Genomic DNA, 17,754 nt, shown 5'->3' on the forward strand with positions numbered 1-17,754 from the left:
CGCGCAGGTTCTCACCGGGGAGAGTGTAGCGTGTGGGAGGCCACACTATCTCTCCTCAGTTCCAACCCTCGCTGAGCAGGCGCCCCGACCGAACTGTAGGGGTCGCTGTCCACAACGCCCAGGACCCACCCTTCAGCTTTCCCACCCCCTGATACAGCCAATTGTATCAGTGTGAGAGGCCAGCCAAGCTGATAGCAACGCCGGGAGCTGGATTCGAACAGGCGAATCCTAGTGTCTCCCGGTGTTGGTGACGAACGTAATCTCCGTGCGCCACCTGCCCCCCCCCCCAGACACCGGGATTTGAGACCGGAGTCTCTTGCATTGGTGACGAGCGCAATCTCCGCTACGCCACCCAGCCGCCACGTTTTTTTTTTATTTTTTTTATCTTTTTTTAAATTATTATCGATCGATATCGATTATTAAAATATATTGCGATAATTATCGTTTTATCGCCCAGCCCTACTCCCGATCACAGGTAAGGACTATCTGATGTCAATTTTAGCTTGATCGTGCAATGCTTTTATACCGATCGGGCTGATGAGCGTTTTTAGTGTTCAATACGAATGCCGTTACTGGCAATCAAATAATCAGAAACGACCCCCCCCCCCCTTTCATGCATTCATGATGGAACATAATACTTATGATACAGATTTGATTTGGGAATAATAGCGTGTACAGGCAAGAAACGGCAACGTTTATAGTAGAATTGACGTATAAGCCTATTACTCAGCCTTTCGGGAATTACCCCAGACCACGCTATAACGATACTTATATTCACCACGGAATAACACAGGATGTATGGATGGAAAAATGTATTATTTTTTCACATATTGAACGATAGATGGGTGATGTCAAATGGCCCATAGTATTGTATCCATAGCTATAATATAGAATATAGTTATAGCTCTACAAACAAGGTGACGCACTCCTATCTTTTTAAAGCGTGGCAGTGCTAGAACGGAGCCCGTCTAATGCCCGGCGGTCAATGAGTTAAAAGTAATAATAATAATAATACATTCGATTTTTATAGTGCACTCTATATTTGGAAACCAAATCTCAGAGTGCTAAAAGTGAATTGTATCCTTTTAAATGCCCTTTTAAAATGAAAAATAGTGCTGGGAAAATTCCTTGAAAGTCCTTGAATTTCATTTTGCAATGTCTGTGGGAACCAAGAGTTGTTTACCTGCCCAGGGGTCTAAGGGAGTAGGCAGATTTACCAGCCACACACCAAATTTTCCAGCATTTGGCTGGTTATTCATTTCTCATCCTGATTACCAGGAATGTAATTCATTTATTTTATGTTTTGTTTTTTATTGTTAAAAAGGGGTGCAGATACACAGGGATTAAAGCGCTCCGTCAATTTGATTCGGAGTCGTGATGGATTTTCCGTCAATTGGCTATCTGGTATACAGGGAACAAAATAATAGGCGCCAAGCGCCAATGGCGTGTAGGTTTACTTTTTGGCTGGTAAATTATGGAGGCTACTCGCCACCCTGGCGTGTAAAAGAAATTGGGAGCCAACTTTCTGAATTTTCATAAAAGAAATAGCTTCTGTTGTCAGCAGTCGCTTCTATACGCGACGTGTGTCCGCACGCGCGTGTGTGTCATGTCCATTTGTAGCATGAGATGCGCGCACCGCTTACTTCACTTAGCGTTACTTACTAAAATGAGGATACTCTTCCGTAATGCACACACAATAGCGAAGAAATCAAGACCCTACAGGACTTCGCTTGGATGTGCGAGTACATTTATTGTGTTTTTGTTATAACGTTAGTTCCGCATGTTTATATAGGTGCGTCGGCTTTCTCTTTCAGTAAGTTATGTTTGTAAAGCCTGGATGCTATCGTTAGCTAAAGTTAGCCAGCCAAATTGTTTGCAGAACAATGCTGCTAAGATACAGCCATCACTATTTTTTGGACCATCAATTGAGGAGCCTTTCTTCTTGTGTGTGTGTGTGTGTGTGTGTGTGTGTGTGTGTGTGTGTGTGTGTGTGTGTGTGTGTGTGTGTGTGTGTGTGTGTGTGTGTGTGTGTGTGTGTGTGTGTGTGTGTGTGTGTGTGTGTGTGTGTGTGTGTGTGTGTGTGTGTGTGTGTGTGTGTGTGTGTGTGTGTGTGTGTGTGTGTGTGTGTGTGTGTGTGTGTGTGTGTGTCACACAAGCATACAACGATGATTCAGAATGCATGTTGCCAATGCAATTTGATGGTCTCTGGTTGCTACTGGATAGAACAGAATGGTATAGCTCTTGATTTGTGATTGATTGGTTAATTATGAAATGTTAATCTTATTGTTTTTAACAGTATTTTTTAAGAAAGAGTATTCGAATACTCGTTTGGAAACACCAGGGAGTATTCAAAGCCTGTAAAATGGTATTCGGGACAGCCCTACACTAAATATATATGTTTGAATAAATGATCTGCATTTTAAACTATTATAACGCTGACTTATTCATTCAGTCCACTCAAAACTATGCTAATATTCCTTATGTTGTTTATGATATTAATTGAAAATTGCATATGAGAGTATTATATAGTAATAATTAATAACACAAGGCGATATACTAAAAAGCTATTTATCATTTTTGGCTGGTAAAACATCTGCCTGGCTGGTCGTTTTTTAAATCTTACGTTTATTTTGTTCCCTGCTGGTATAATATGATTTGTTGATGCATACAGATTTCAACTAAATTGAGGGGGCTTCAAATATGATGAAAAAATGGAATTTTTTTCTTCTGCAGCCTCGCCAAGCAGAGTCATTGGTGTGGGGTGTGCGGACTGATATTGACGAACAATAATGGACACAGCGACTCGAGAGACAGGATTACGCTAATAGTTCGTCGTCGGAAATGTATAATAATCGCAAGATAAATTCAGACAGTGTTGGATCTAACTAAATGGATTTATGGGCACATTTATGCCCGGATCACAAAGCTTATCGAAGGGTTAGCATGACGGGTGAGACTCAGCCTGTTATGATATTTTTTATATGAAATTGTAATTGTAGTGCTGTCAGACCCTGATACGGGTTGTCTTTTCCTTTTAGCTAACGCTATTAAATAAAAATATACAGTGGTTCAGTCAGGAGATATTTTTTTGCTTTAATCCCTGGATACAGTAGATGCATTTCATCAAATAATAATTTCTTAATGTCACAAGAAATGATAACATGAAATCACATTGCTACACTCCAGTAAGTACCCCACCCATCACCCCTGCTCCCCAATTCCACACCATCCTTTATTTAGGCTTACATAAATAACATAAAAGGAAGGGGGAAAAAAGATTTTATGTTATATGGATTCTACAAACCAGGGCCATACAGATTTAGAAGTTATGCAGTCTTGTTATTGTCTTTAGTGTAGCAATTGTTCAGAGTATGCATCCCTAGTATAAAGGCATGTTATTGAAAGCTACGTCAAATAGTACTCTGTCCTAACGTTTTTATCATTATGATTCGCTTCTGGCAATAGCGATGCATAGTCATGATAATCAAAATGTTGATACTCAACTGTTGAAAATAATATGTTTGCTTGAAAATGCATGTGCGTTTTTTCAACATTCAATAATAAAATCTTTCACGATACTTTGTCAAAATCTCTCTCTGGTCGATCAAGTATTTGCTGGGAACCAATATACTTTAATGCTTTTTATGTGTTGATAACAGCCGCAAATACCAATAACTGAGTAATGTGTAAACAGATTTGTCAGTTAAATACCCTGTTGTATGTCCGTTCTATTTTATAATTCTTGACTATTTTTTTTAAATTTTGTATTACTGAATCAAACTGTAAACAGAGAGCCTATTGGGATGCTAGATCCTAATGTGAAACACTGTGATTTACCATACCTTGCTATATTCTTACCCTACCTACTTTCATACACTTCCAATGAAATTCATATGTCGGTTCTATGATGTTGGAGTGATGCTCTGTTGTGAGGAGAAGATGACTTTTGACCTAAATCTAGCAAAGTTGTTTACCATTCCAGTTAGGTACATCGTGAACCAGGGCTGACCTTCGAAGCTTTTTTTGGCAATCGAAGCTTCGGGGCCGAGCTTCGATTTTAATTCGAAGCTTCAAAAAAAAAAAAAAAAAAAAAAATTTAATAATTTTTTTTTTTTTTTTATCTTATGTTGTGGGACTTGTACAGCACTTTCGTAAACGTTGTTGTTTTTAAATGTGCTCTATAAATAAAGTGGGTTGGATTAATTAATTAAGTAGCCCCTTTCGTGACTGACGCATCCAACAAGGTTTCACTCGGCTGTGTGATTTAATTCAAGGTGGATCGCTGTTGTCGTTTGAACAACTTCAGATTTCATGGGAACTACCAATCCCCCAAATCAAGAATGTTTAAGATGAATGAAGTAAGATTTTGATTATTTGAAATATGGCCTTTGTAGACTAAACTATGCACAGAATTATGTCAGTCTACAAGGTCCGGATTCTACATGGTCCGGCAATGTAGACCTTGTAGACTCCACTACAGACCAATTATCAGTGAATGTTCATGCATTTTTAAGAAGGGCAACTTCCACAAAAAAACAAAGAACTCACCAAAACATCTCAGTAGCACCTTATCTAAATGTTATATTTCATATATGGAGATTCATATTTATTTATGTATTGCATGCATTTCTACATTTTATTTCCTATTTTGTTTATTCATCCCAGTATCTTTCTTTCTTATGTGTGGAATTCTACAAGGTGCGCGCACACACACACACACACACACACACCTACACACACACACACACACACACACACACACACACACACACACACACACACACACCTACACACACACACACACACACACACACACACACACACACACACACACACTTACATTTAGTCATTTAGCTGACGCTTTTATCCAAAGCGACTTACAAGTTCTGTACGACAAGACAGCAAGAAGGGTACAACTCTATCAGCTGAGTAACAATGTTCATCAAAGTGTTGCGTGTTACAGTGTAGGTTAGTTTATTAGGACAAGTGCATGACAGTAAGGTTAGTCACGGTTAGATTTTTTATTTTTTTTTATCATTTCAGATAATGGTTGAAGAAGTGAGTCTTTAGTCGACGGCGAAAGATTGGACGGGATTCGGCTGTCCTAACTGGGATGGGTAGTTCACACACACACACACACACACACACACACACACACACACACACACACACACACACACACACACACACACCTACACACACAAATCGAAGTGAAATTTTTAAGATTTTTTTTTTTTTTGGATTTTTTTTTTTTTTTTTTAAACTTCGATTTTTTTTTTTTAATGTTCGAAGCTTGTGCCATCGAATCGAACGTTCGAAGCTTCGAAGCATTTAAGACAGCCCTACCGCCTAGCCAAGGTTGATTCTCCTAACTGGGCCATTTTCATCTTATTGAACAATCTTATACTGTAACATTGCTATTTAAATTTTTTATTTTTATGCTCGCTTATGCCTGTATTTTTTACTGTTGTTATATGTCCGTTCTATTTAATAATTTTTTGACTATTTTTAAACTTAATCATTTTAAACGATTTTATTATTTGTATTACTGAATAGAGAGCCTAAACACTGTGATTTACCATACCTTGCTATGCTTGCTCATGTCTGTATTTTTTACTGTTGTGAAGCACTTTGAACTGCAACCTCTGCATGAAAAGTGCTATACAAATAAAGTTATTATTATTATTATTATTATTTTTTTTTTTTTTGATCCACTTTTTCTCCCATTTTTCTATATTTTTCTCCCATCCCAATTTCGTATCATCCAATTCAACCCTCCCCTGTCACGAACGCTGTTTCTTGCCTCCCACAAGCCGGCTGCAATGTGGACTAAGTCATACATAGCACAAGTCCCCTCCGGTACTTGAGGTAACAGCAGTCGCATCTTTTCACCTGCGCAGCTCGATCTCTCAGTGTCGAGGAGTAACGCGTGGGAGGCTCACGCTGCCCCCGACACTTCCTGATTCTACTGCGCAGGCGCACCAACCGACTTGTAGGAGTCGCTTGTTCACAACGTTCGATCCCCACCCTTCAGTTTTCCCTCCCCGTAATACGGCCAATGTGTATTACTGCGGACGACCAGCCAAACTGAAAAACAATGTGGAGAGCTGGATTCGAACACGCGAATCCTAGCGTCTCCACACTGGTGGCGAGTGCCTTAGACCACTACACCACCTAGCCGCCCACATATTATTATTATTATTATTATTATTAATATTATTATTATTATTATTATTATTATTATTATTATTATTATTATTATTATTATTATTATTATTATTATTATTATTACTTTACAAAAGTCAAGGGGAGGTTGGGACTTGATTAGTTTAAACAAGAATGTTTTCCCACACAATTTCTGACTGAATACAATAGCGGTTTAAATTGGCATCAAACTAAGTAGTCATTGTGGTACTTGGTGAGTACTTGCAACAAAAGTACTTGATCTGTAAAAAGTTAAATCAGTGTACCTCTAATTGGGGTGTATTGGTAAATACTAAATACTGTAGCTACATTTCTCTGTGTTACAGGAAGAACGTTGGCTTGAAATGCGTTGTCTGTGTAAACTGGAAATGTAGCCAATAGGGCTGACCTTCAAAGCTTTTTTTGGCAATCGAAGCTTCGGGGCAGAGCTTCGATTTAAATTCGAAGCTTCGGAGAAAGAAAAAAAAAGAAAAAAAATATTAATTATAATATTATTATTATTTTTTTTTATTTTTGTACTTATGTTGTGGGACTTGTACAGCACTTTGGTAAACTTTGTTGTTTTTAAATGTGCTCTATAAATAAAGTGGATTGGATTAATTAATTAAGTAGCCCCTTTCGTGACTGTGACACAGCCAACAAGATTTCACTCGGCTGCGCTGCCTGGGTGCAGTGGGGCTGCTCTCACAGCCAACGACATGACATTACATAATTATGTTGCAACCTTCGTCTATCAAGCAAACAATTATATTATATTTAATTTATAATTTATAATTATATCAGACAATGCACCTACAAAAGCAGATGATTACAATTAAATTAGCCAACTTGGTAACACATTAGTCATAGTAGGGCTGGGCGATATAACGATAACGATAAATATCGCGATATATTTTAATAATCGATATCGAATATCGAAATAAAAAAAAAAAATCGAAAAAATCGTTTTTTTTTTTTTTTTACCTGCAACAGGGCAGTTTTAAAACCAGAGACAGTGGACAGACTTGTCTTTCTTGCCTGCAACTTAAAGTAATGGCTTTGCTTGTCCAAATGACAATACTGACCAAATTCAGATTTATTTTTCTCTTGTCCATTTATTTTGTTTGCTTTCTAATTTAAAATACATTTTGAAACCGTCTGTACACAGTAGGCTATGTGTGCTAGCAGAACTAGACTCCAGTCACGAGTCACGGTGCACATGTGCGGTGGTTTGTCCACCAAAAAAGCGCCAAAAGATCGAAAATAAACTAGCAGAGCCAGAACTGTTCAACTCCTCTGGAGCCACAGCCAGCAGAGAAGCCGGTTTACTTTAGCTTTTAAACCAGCTGCAGCCTGAGAACTGGAGTGTGAGGGGATGTAACACTAAAGATGGCGGCAATGACAAAGAATTGCTGCAAAATAAACATACATCTGTTGTTTAAAAAAAAATTTTTTTTTGTTTATACTTATAACAATTCGATAATTATCGATATCGAGAAATAAAATAAAATTATCATATCGTTATCGCGATATGATTTTTTTCCATATCGCCCAGCCCTAAGTCATAGCGATATGTTATATGAGTATTGGCTGAGCGTCCCGCTCAAGCCTATTGAGATACCCCTTATCTCCTTGTACCTAGTGTACACCACCACGAACAATTTATGCACCCACACCTGACCGGGTCCCGCCTCTATGGAGGCGTAGCCTATAAGACCATGGTACTGGTCACCAAACACCCTTCCTCGCCAAAATCCCGTTCCAGTAAAAGATCCCTCAAAAATGGGACTCAAGGCCGCTTAGAGCGGGACGCTCAGCCAATACTCATATAACTAGGTTATCTACATAACCTATCGCTATATTTCGTATGGCTATCGCGTCCCGCTCAAGCCTATTGAGATATGGGTTAGAGCGGACGCGAGACCCGACAGATGTACCCCCTGAGGACCCGTAAGCCCACATCAAGGGGTGCGGGGAGCCCTGTCACCCCATCCTTCCTAACGAAGGGGGGGCGCAGTCAACTCCACCTGAGTGCGAACAAGAGGGAACTAGAACCCCTTGAACACACAGCACAGGCGGAACCACATGTGACCTAACACACTGTGGCCCATACCCACACACTCCTGCTACCCTACCAACGGACGGGAAGCAGGAAAGGCCACAGACCCCAGAACCGCCTGGGAGACAGAACCCCCGGTCATGTCCATGAGGTAAAACCTTGCAAAGGGGCCCGGGGAGGACCATGATCCTCCACCGAAGCCCCACCCAGGAGAGCGACAGAGGCAGCCACCCCACGAGTGGAGTGCGCCCTGACGCCCCCAGGGGGATCCTGCCCAGCCAACGTGTAGCAGAGGGCAATGCCCTCGCACAACCAATGGGACAGGCGTTGTTCGATAGTGCCTCACCGGCATGAGAACCACCGTGACAGACAACAAGCTGAACGGTGACCCCGAGGTCCTGAGTACGGTTGAGGTAATTCCCAAAGCACGGACCGGACATGACAGGTGAAGGCCCGCACCTAACTCACTACCGTGAGGAGGCGGATGAAACGCCTGAACCACAATATCCCTGGAGCGGAAGAACTCCGGATATTTACAGGCACGAAGGCAGGATTAGGCCGCAGAGTGGCACCGCAATCGGACGAAAGACAGGCACTCTGGACGTACCGAGAGAGCACAAAGCACACCCACGCGTCAGCGGAGGTGATGGCCAGCAAGAACGCGGTCTTGAACGACAGCTGTTCCAACGGCGCCTGCTCGAGCGGCTCAAACGGGGCCAAGGACAACCGACCGAGGACCAATTGAAGATCCCAAGTCGGAGCCAAGGAGCGTTGCACCGGCTTAACGCGTCGAGCGCCAAGCAGGAAACGCTTCACAAGAGGGTGGCTGAACAAGACATCCCCTCAAATCCCTCATGATAGGAGGATATAGCTGCTGCATATACCCTCACCGTCGAAGCCGACAGTCTATCAAGGAGAGACTGGAGGTAACTAAGGACAGCATCCAGGGGGCAGGAGACTGCGCATTCCGGATGGTAATACCATCAGGATCAAGAACCTGCGCCCCTCAACGTACCCGTCCCAACAACTGACCTAACAGATGTATGGGGAAGAATCCCAGACGGCACGGCATCGGTCCCAGACCTGCCTGGCTATGTCCGGACGTAATCCCCACCCGTCAGGATGAGGACCGCCCCGTGACAGTACACCTGTACCCACATTCTCCCTGCCGGGGATGTGGGGAGCCCTCAGGCCGCGCAGATGGAGGACGCCCATAGCCAGCCGCCCGCCGCCTGGTGCAGACGGGGGGAGCGTACTCCCCCCTGTCTGTCGATACACGACACTGACGTCGTATCGTCCGTCCTGATCAACACCGTTTGAGGACCAGAAGGACCGCTTTCAACACCAACACATTGAACGTAGCGCAGACCGGGCAGCATGGTTTGCCAGCTGCCCCCTACTGCGTTGGCCCGACGCGTCACCAGCGAGGGAGGCGTCGGTGAAAAACGTGACGTGAGACAGCGCCGTAACCGTCCTAGGACGGAACCTCCCGAGCGTGTTGACAACACGTTCTGAGAGGGATGCCCATAGCCCTCCAACCGTTGACTGGGAAGAGGAGTACTCTCTTCCAGTCTACAGCAACCCCAGGCTGGTAGGGACCTGCCTGGTACAAGACCTGACAATCCACCTTGACCGCGAAGGACCAGAACGTCGTCAGGGCAGAATACACTCCGTAACCCCTGACGACGCAGAGGCCCCAGTGAACGCACTTGGTGAAGATGCGGGGAGCCAGAGAAAACCGAACGGCAGCCTCTGGTACTCATACGCTAACCCTGCAAAGGAAGCGTAGGTAAGCCCTAGGATGGAAGATCGGAGATGCGCATACGCATCCTACAGGTCTATGGAGGAGAACCAGACCCCCACCTGACAGTGTTCAACAGGTAGGAGACGATCCAAAAAATGCTGAACCTTCCCATGGGACAGGTCCAGCCTGGGTCTGACACCCCCCCCCTCCCGATTTCTCAGGCACCAGAGAACACCGGGAGGAGAACGCCACGACGATGGCTTGCTTCGTCCACAGAGATTGGATCTCGTTGACCAGAGCTGTCACTGCTGGAGACCCTGACAATAGGGTCTGTACCAAACCCGAAAACGGGTGGGGTTGTGTAAACACAAGTCCCCGCCTCAGCGTTCTCTCCATCCACCTCGACATATGGTACTGCCGTAGTCATATGTGATGACACTCCCAACGCACCCACCGCCATGTGGCGCAGGTCCGCCAGGAACTGTAGATCGTTGGCCCGGTCCCCCCGCTGTGCGTAGCCAACCCTGGAACCGTGCGAGCAGAGCGTTCCGTGTCGGGACATCTGACCCTGACACCACCCATGAGGCAATCGCACCCAAGGGGGGACCCCGACAGAAAGGGCCGGTTTGATACAGGGGGCTTTCTAGGTGAAAAAAGCCCCCCCACTGAACACCCCTCCAGAACATGCTGAGGAGTTGTTCTGCAGCCGGACATGCAAGGTGTAAGGACCCCATGGGTTCCTACACACCATAGCCCTGCAGTGATATTACTACCACCCAAATCACGCGTGCCTGCAAGACCACTGCCAATCTTTCAGGAGTGGGAGGCACCAACATGATACCTGGCCTGGCGAAGGCGAGGCCGGGGAAGCCCGCACTGTGTGCCTCAAAAGGTTTCGAGCCCCCCTGCTGACAACACTTATAGTTGACAGACGTAACACCAGGCTCAACCAACACAGCTTATGGTGTGGGAGCCGCTTGACAGCACAACATTCTCACGGACAGACCCAGGCTCAGCCATCAACTGGGTGTCAGCCCCTGTCCCCATGAGAAGCGAAAAGTGGGGCCGCCCGCGCTTCAACGAAGGCACGCGGCCCGCAGCCAAAGGAAACAATCAGAGCCCACTTTTTCCGCTGGTGTTGGGGGAGGGAGTGATCGGAGAGCGGGCTGCTCGCGGCAGGACGGTGACGGCTTGTTGTTCAAGCCGAACCCATCCAACATGGCCGATCCCTCGGCCGCCAAGGCTGTCGGCCTTGTGGACACCTGTCGATTCAACGCCCAGGATACCTCCGGCGGGGGAAAACATGGCCACCTGTCGAGGGCCTTGTCATCGCCGCTGACGAGGCCGTGCTCTCTCTTCTTCTGGCTGCGCGGTGTGAGGCGGTGTGGGGCCTAGGACAATACCGCCCGCGCTCCAGCAGAAGACCAAAATCCCCTGCGGAGAGGGGAACCCTGAGCGGTTATAGCTTGCGGCTGGGTCAAAGCTAATAACGTCAACAACCTCGCGCGATGTGTCGACGCCGGCTGGCCCTGAAGGCCCCGCCACCAGACACCATTTTTTTTATAGAAAAAACAGCAATTCGAACCCAGTTCTAATCGCTGCCAATTCCATACCGTGGCGGTACAGGCTTTAGCAGCCCACCAGCCACTCACCAGGCCGACCCACCCATGGCGTCGGCCGGGCGGGGCACTGTTTCAATATGTCAAAAGCAAAGGACTGATGTTAACACGGAGCACCATTGGTGGTTGCAAACAGCAACCTCCACTGGTGTGCACCATGAAAGGGTTAAATGAATAAAAGAACTAAACCACAAAACTGTAGAATGAGCAAACCCATATACACAACGTTAAGGGGAGGCGGACCAGAACGAACTAGTCCCGCCTTCATTCAAAATATTCACAACAGCACACCAGCCCTAGCTTAGCCCATTTACCAAAAAAGGTAAACAAAGCCCCCCCCGCATACTCCCCCAATAGACACCGATTGACCTTCAGCATGAATGGTTGAAAGGAGAGAAAGCTGTAGCATAGACAGACCTTCTCATAGCAGAGTGACAGAACAAAACAGTCCCACTACACTACTACAGCCTAGCGTGAGGCGATGTGGAACCCAGATCAACAACCGCCTGCGCACAACACGCAACATGTTTACAATGTCGGCTAGACCCATAGCCCCACTACCCGATGCCAATGTGGATAGGAACTAGCCAGCTGAGCCCTAACCCGCCGTTAAGTCCCATCCTGCAGTAGTATAGCTCTACTGCTACACCGCCGAGCTCACGCATCGGCTCCCAGATGGGGACACCGTTCAACAGACCCCGCCGGAACACAAAGGTAACGTACCTGGCTAGGCTACCTAGACACGGCCTACCCTGTTGTCAACCCATTTACCCGTAAAAAGGTAAATAGGACTCCGCAAAACCCCCACAACAGCTACCGACTGACCTTCATTGATGAACCGGGCAAGAGGAGGGAGAAGTGACAACATCTCACGGCGGAGACATTAGAACAGCGTAGCAGTAGAGTTCAGCATGTAGCATTAGTATTAGCATGTAGCTAGCATTAGTTGTTTAACAGCACGCTTGCAGGACCATTTGGAACCCGTTCACCGCAGTGAACGTTCACCAAACCATCCCCCCCTGGCGCCGACACACAACATGGTTGTGTAACAACAACCCAGCATTACTAACACTAATACCCGTGCCTAATGACACAGGGCTCACCGTTGTACAACCCGGCTCGATAGCCAACGTTGTACGCTGCACCTTGATCTGGCTGTCGACAGATGAGGAACATCAACATAGGCCCGTCGTGTCGCTGAAACATGCCTCGAAGATGCCAGGGGCACGCAAACCTCCGGTAAGCTTTCAACATTACGCAATTCCTCCAATCTTTTTCATACTACTAGTTACATAAGGTGCATTGCATCCAGTATGATGGAACGAAAATAGAGGAAGGGTGTTTGGTGACCAGTACCATGGTCTTATAGGTTACGCCTCCATAGAGGCGGGACCCGGTCAGGTGTGGGTGCATAAATTGTTCGTGGTGGTGTACACTAGGTACAAGGAGATAAGGGGTAGCTCAATAGGCTTGAGCGGGACGCGATAGCCATACGAAATATAACAGCATAGGCATAGCCTTATTAATGTTTTGTGTGGCGTCGCCGTCGTGTACAACGATACTTACGGTTTTTTTAAGGTGATTTGACAAAGTTGTTGTAGAGTTGTGATATGCCATTTTCTTCTGCCATATCTGGCACTCTGCTTTTTGGGCATTGTCTTTGCATATTTTAAAGTGTAACCACACGTCTGATGACTTCTTCGTCGACATGTCTGCTGCACATGTCCTTGTTGTTTTAAACACAGATAATCTCCACGTGCTTGTTGTAGAGAGGTGGAGTCGAGGCGCCGCTTACTTTCGTTTCATTGGAATGGAGGCGGGAAGGCGCAGCTTACTTTCGTTTCATTGGAATGGATTGGAGGCGCAAGATTTTGGAGCCAAAAAATAATAAAAAAAATTATGTTCGAAGCTCGTGCCATCGAACAAAGCTTCGAAGTATTTAAGACAGCCCTAGTAGCCAATTAAGCTGTATTCTCAATTAAGATGTATTCTTAATTAAGATGCATTCTCAGTTAAGCTGCATTCTCAATTAACACTTTGGATGCCCAACCCGAGTTTTCTCGGGTTTACCTCCCGCGGGTTGAATGCCCATAACGAGAATATTCGTTTTTAATTTTTTTATTTTTTTATTAGCGATCTGAATTCATATTTCATCAACCGAGTCTACCGTTGGTAAATCAGCCACCCCAGGCGCTCAGATGTGAAAAAAGCGCCCCCTATCGTCTCCCAGATGGTAATTCACCCTTTTGGATTGGACTCAATGAAAATGCATGGGGGAAAAAAACCCGGACTCCACATTTTACTCCTCACGCATGTAACCGGGGCCGATCAGCTTCATGTTGGACCCTCAGCACAGCGTGTATATGCTGTTTTACAGTATACGCGTGGGATCAATAAAAGGATCGATTTTTGGAATGGTCGATCAGGAATTGGAATAATCCATTTGGATACCATCTGATCTCAGGTAAGGAATCTATTTTACCAGTATTAGGATAATCAGACCTTTTTTCACAGAGATATAAGCTTTCCCCCTATATATGATATGGCTGTTTTGACTGTGCGAGTGATCAGGAAATAAGAGAATCGATTTACAGCTTGCGGCACCAGCGTGCATACGTACACATATACTATCGATAATCTAGCGTTTATTTGAAAACTATTCATAAATAGGCCGAACAATGACAACGTTCTAGAATATTACAGTACATCAGCGTTTAGCAGGGATTCTTTTTTTTTCTTCTTGTAAACGAGGGCTTTTCAAAATGCTATAAAACGGAAATGAACCGATAAAAAAACAATCCGCTTCGACAATGTTGACTGGAAATGGGTCATTGATAATGCGACGGGCAGATTAGACACATAGCCACAATTTAAAACATAGATTAGGCGATATTAACGTTAACATTGAAGCGGATGGTGGGCATTCAAGCACTAAATGTGCGCCCCCTGCTGGGCATTCAAAGTGTTAAGATGTATTCTTAATTAAGATGCATTCTCAATTAAGCTGTATTCTCAATTAACATGTATTCTTAATTAAGATGCATTCTCAATTAAGATGTATACCTAATTAAGATGTATACCTAATTAAGATGTATTCTTAATTAAGATGTATTCTCAATTAAACTGGATTCTCAGACTGCGACAGAACGGCAGATTGTCATCAGTTGTCCCCAAAGGCCGGGGAGACATTTAAAATGACGACATATTGGATACAACTAGTCAGTTTAAACAGTAATCTGAAAAACAAAACCACATTCATCAGTTTTTTTTTATTCACTTTTTCTCCTCCTATTTTTTCTGTATTTTTCTTCCCATCCCATTTTTTTGTCGTTATGCCAATTCCCCCCTCCCCTTCCTGATCGTTGCGCGCATGTTCCCCCCACTGGTCGGTCTAGGGAGCCCTGAACATGCTTCCTCCGATACATAGGAGACAGCCAGCACCCTCTTTTCACCTGGCAGCGAGGACTCTCATTGGTGAAGTGTAACGCGTGGGAGGTCACACTACCTTCACCATTTCCCTCCCTCGCTGTGCAGGCGCCCTGACCGACCTGTAGGAGTCGCTGTTTACAACGACCAGGACCCACCCTCGCCGGGTTTCCCACCCGCTAACACTGCCAATTGTGTTAGTATGGACGGTCGGCCAACCCGGAAGCACCACAGCTGGATTCGATCCCACTGTCTCTGTGGTGGTAGACAGACGCTTAGTCCGCTGCACTACCCGGCCGCCTCATCAGTTCATTTTTAAACATAAGCATTCACTTAATACTTGCACATTTTAGTAATCGTTACAAAAAGACGGAAATTCAGTTCAAATGATTCCATCTCCTGATTCGTTGTTGCCATGCCGTCGTCGTCGCAGAGTGATGGTTTCTGATTGGCAGCCGCTCTCCCCGGCCCGCTGTGCTGAAAGTTTTGCACTTTTTTGCATTCAACTGGCTTCCCACCTTTCATATATATATATATATCTATATCATTTTTATTTAATCTTTTCTGCCTTTTGACATTCTCACTATTTACTAGTCGAATATCTGTGTTGCAGGTCAACAGCAACCTGAACCCCAATGCGAAAGAGTTCACGCCGGGGACGAAGAAGCACATCATCTGACCTGGGGGGACCGGTGGGAGGCGTCGCACTGTGACGTCAGTGGAAGAAGGAGAAGAAGAAGAAGATGTGTGTGTTGTCACTCCGTTGCACTTGACTTAGGCCTACTGTGTTGCCAAAGTTTTCTGCTAGCCTTGCATGTCTTACAAGTTTGAATAATGTTACATATGTACATGTAAAGCATACATATATGCCTATTTGTTGTAACTCTTTTTGATTGTACTATCAGGGCAAGAGGATGTTTTTTTTTTTTTTTTTTTAAACCTTAACTACTGTGTTTTGCTTTCAGTTTATCTAAGGGGGTGTTCAGATTCTACACATTATTTTCGTTGCAGATGAGTTAAGGTCTCTACCTATAGTCCACAGCATAGGAGATGATATCTTTTGTACTTGGTCCCTTTTTGTTTGTGTTGTGTAATTTAATTTCTTTTAGATTCCTGAAGTTCTAGCATCTCCTTGCATTGAAATGCACTTTGTCCTCCGTTTGGTTTTTAGCGTGAATGTCGAGGCCTCGTTTGATAGTCTCTTGTGTTCCTTCTTTTACCTTGGTGTTTAGAATCTGAATGTGAACTTGCAGGTAATTATTGGCTTATTTTACGTTTTTTATCCTTCAGTGATCCTCTTGGCTTCCTGCCTTTCCTCTCAGAGCCTGTGGCTTCATACAGCCCCGTAGAGTGGCCACCCCCTCCTCTCCCTCCCCTCTTAAAATGCACATAAAGTACTGTATAAAAAGTTGAATAAAGAAAAAAAAAGTTGTTAAAAAAAGTTATATTTTTTCTTAAAACTATTTGAAAATAAATGTTTATGGACAAAACAAGTTTTTGTGTGGTGTGATGAATGAAGGACCCATACTTTGTGTATTTTCTTAATTTAGCTCGTTTTAGTATCTAACGCTTAAAATACTTGTACATAAGTAGTGGTAGAATTGTAAGACAAGATGATCCTTTATTGATCCCCTTGGGGAAATTCGGGTGTCAAATGACAAATTATTAGTCCTATTCCACCAGGTTATTTACCAGGGCTACACTACACTAAATTATAAATTGATAGATTCTTAATTTCAAGCCACTGCAGTGTAGAAAGTAGGCTAATATATGTCACAAGTTTATTGTTGTTGCTGTCAAGAGTTGCACCTGCTAATGGAAATAGTCCACATTTCTAACCACTACAAGCATATCTGACTTCCTGCCCTTGCCATCCACCACAAAATTCACTTCCACTTGTGTTTTGAGATATTGAATGTGGAAGATATGACTATTAATTCACAGCATGCTAGTGCAAACATTCCAAATTCTGTTGGGCAGTATGCACGTTTTGTGCTCCACATCGCATACTTAGCATGGTACACATGTTCTGCTTCCAGCATCTCAAACACCAAAACACTGTCCGGAGTCCTTTTTGGGTGGTCTATGACTAATCGGATGGGCTTCTTAAAAATGGTGGACTATCCCTTTAGCACTAATGCTGTAAGATACCTGTGAGTTGGATTAGAAAAGAGAATGTGGCCATCGCTGTTTATCTACAATAGTCATAGTGTGTTTTTCTTGTAATTACCGTAATTCCTCTAATAGTAACCGGGTCTCAAATACAAGCCGGGTCTCTATTAATGGCCGGGTGCGCTCTTGAGCTAAGCAATTATAAGCCGGCCTCCTAATACAAGCCGGGTTACTAATATACTGAGCTGCATACTGAGCTAGTTACTTGATTTCACTTTGAAAACGTTGAACAAGTGACCACCTGTAATTGCACTGTTTACTATTTCATACAGTACTTGGTTTCAATAAATGAACCCAGTACATTTGACTGGGTTCAAACTGACACAAAATGTTGATTTATTCATTATGATCCGTTTGAAAATTTGAAATATAGGCCTCCCTCTTATACATGCCTCCTCCTAATACAAGCCTGGTACCCGCTACAGTTGAAACAAATACAAGCCGGGGTTACTATTAGAGGAATTACGGTACTTGGTCTGTTTCACTTGGAAACTACTATGCCTTTGCAGGTTTTCCAGGAATACCATAATTCCTCTAATAGTGACCCGGGC

At 44.2% G+C, this 17,754-nt stretch overlaps 1 protein-coding gene across 2 annotated transcripts in view; it reads left to right on the forward strand.

Moving 5' to 3' along the window:
- Window positions 1-16,518, forward strand: part of LOC311242726 (polyadenylate-binding protein-interacting protein 2-like) — a 32,031-nt gene extending 15,513 nt beyond the window's left edge. The window contains exon 4 of one of the 2 annotated variants that reach the window (XM_084331737.1): window positions 15,645-16,518. In XM_084331737.1, coding sequence (XP_084187863.1) covers window positions 15,645-15,710 — 66 coding nt within the window. In that variant the 3' untranslated portion in view covers window positions 15,711-16,518. Of the gene's footprint in view, window positions 1-5,043; window positions 5,127-15,644 lie in introns of those variants that run through there. The other variant, XM_084331738.1, reaches the window with a different exon arrangement.
- Window positions 16,519-17,754: the final 1,236 nt, after the last annotated feature.

This window comes from Notolepis coatsorum, assembly GCF_963971535.1.
Source record: "Notolepis coatsorum genome assembly, chromosome: 16".
In the NCBI taxonomy this organism is placed as follows: domain Eukaryota; kingdom Metazoa; phylum Chordata; class Actinopteri; order Aulopiformes; family Paralepididae; genus Notolepis; species Notolepis coatsorum.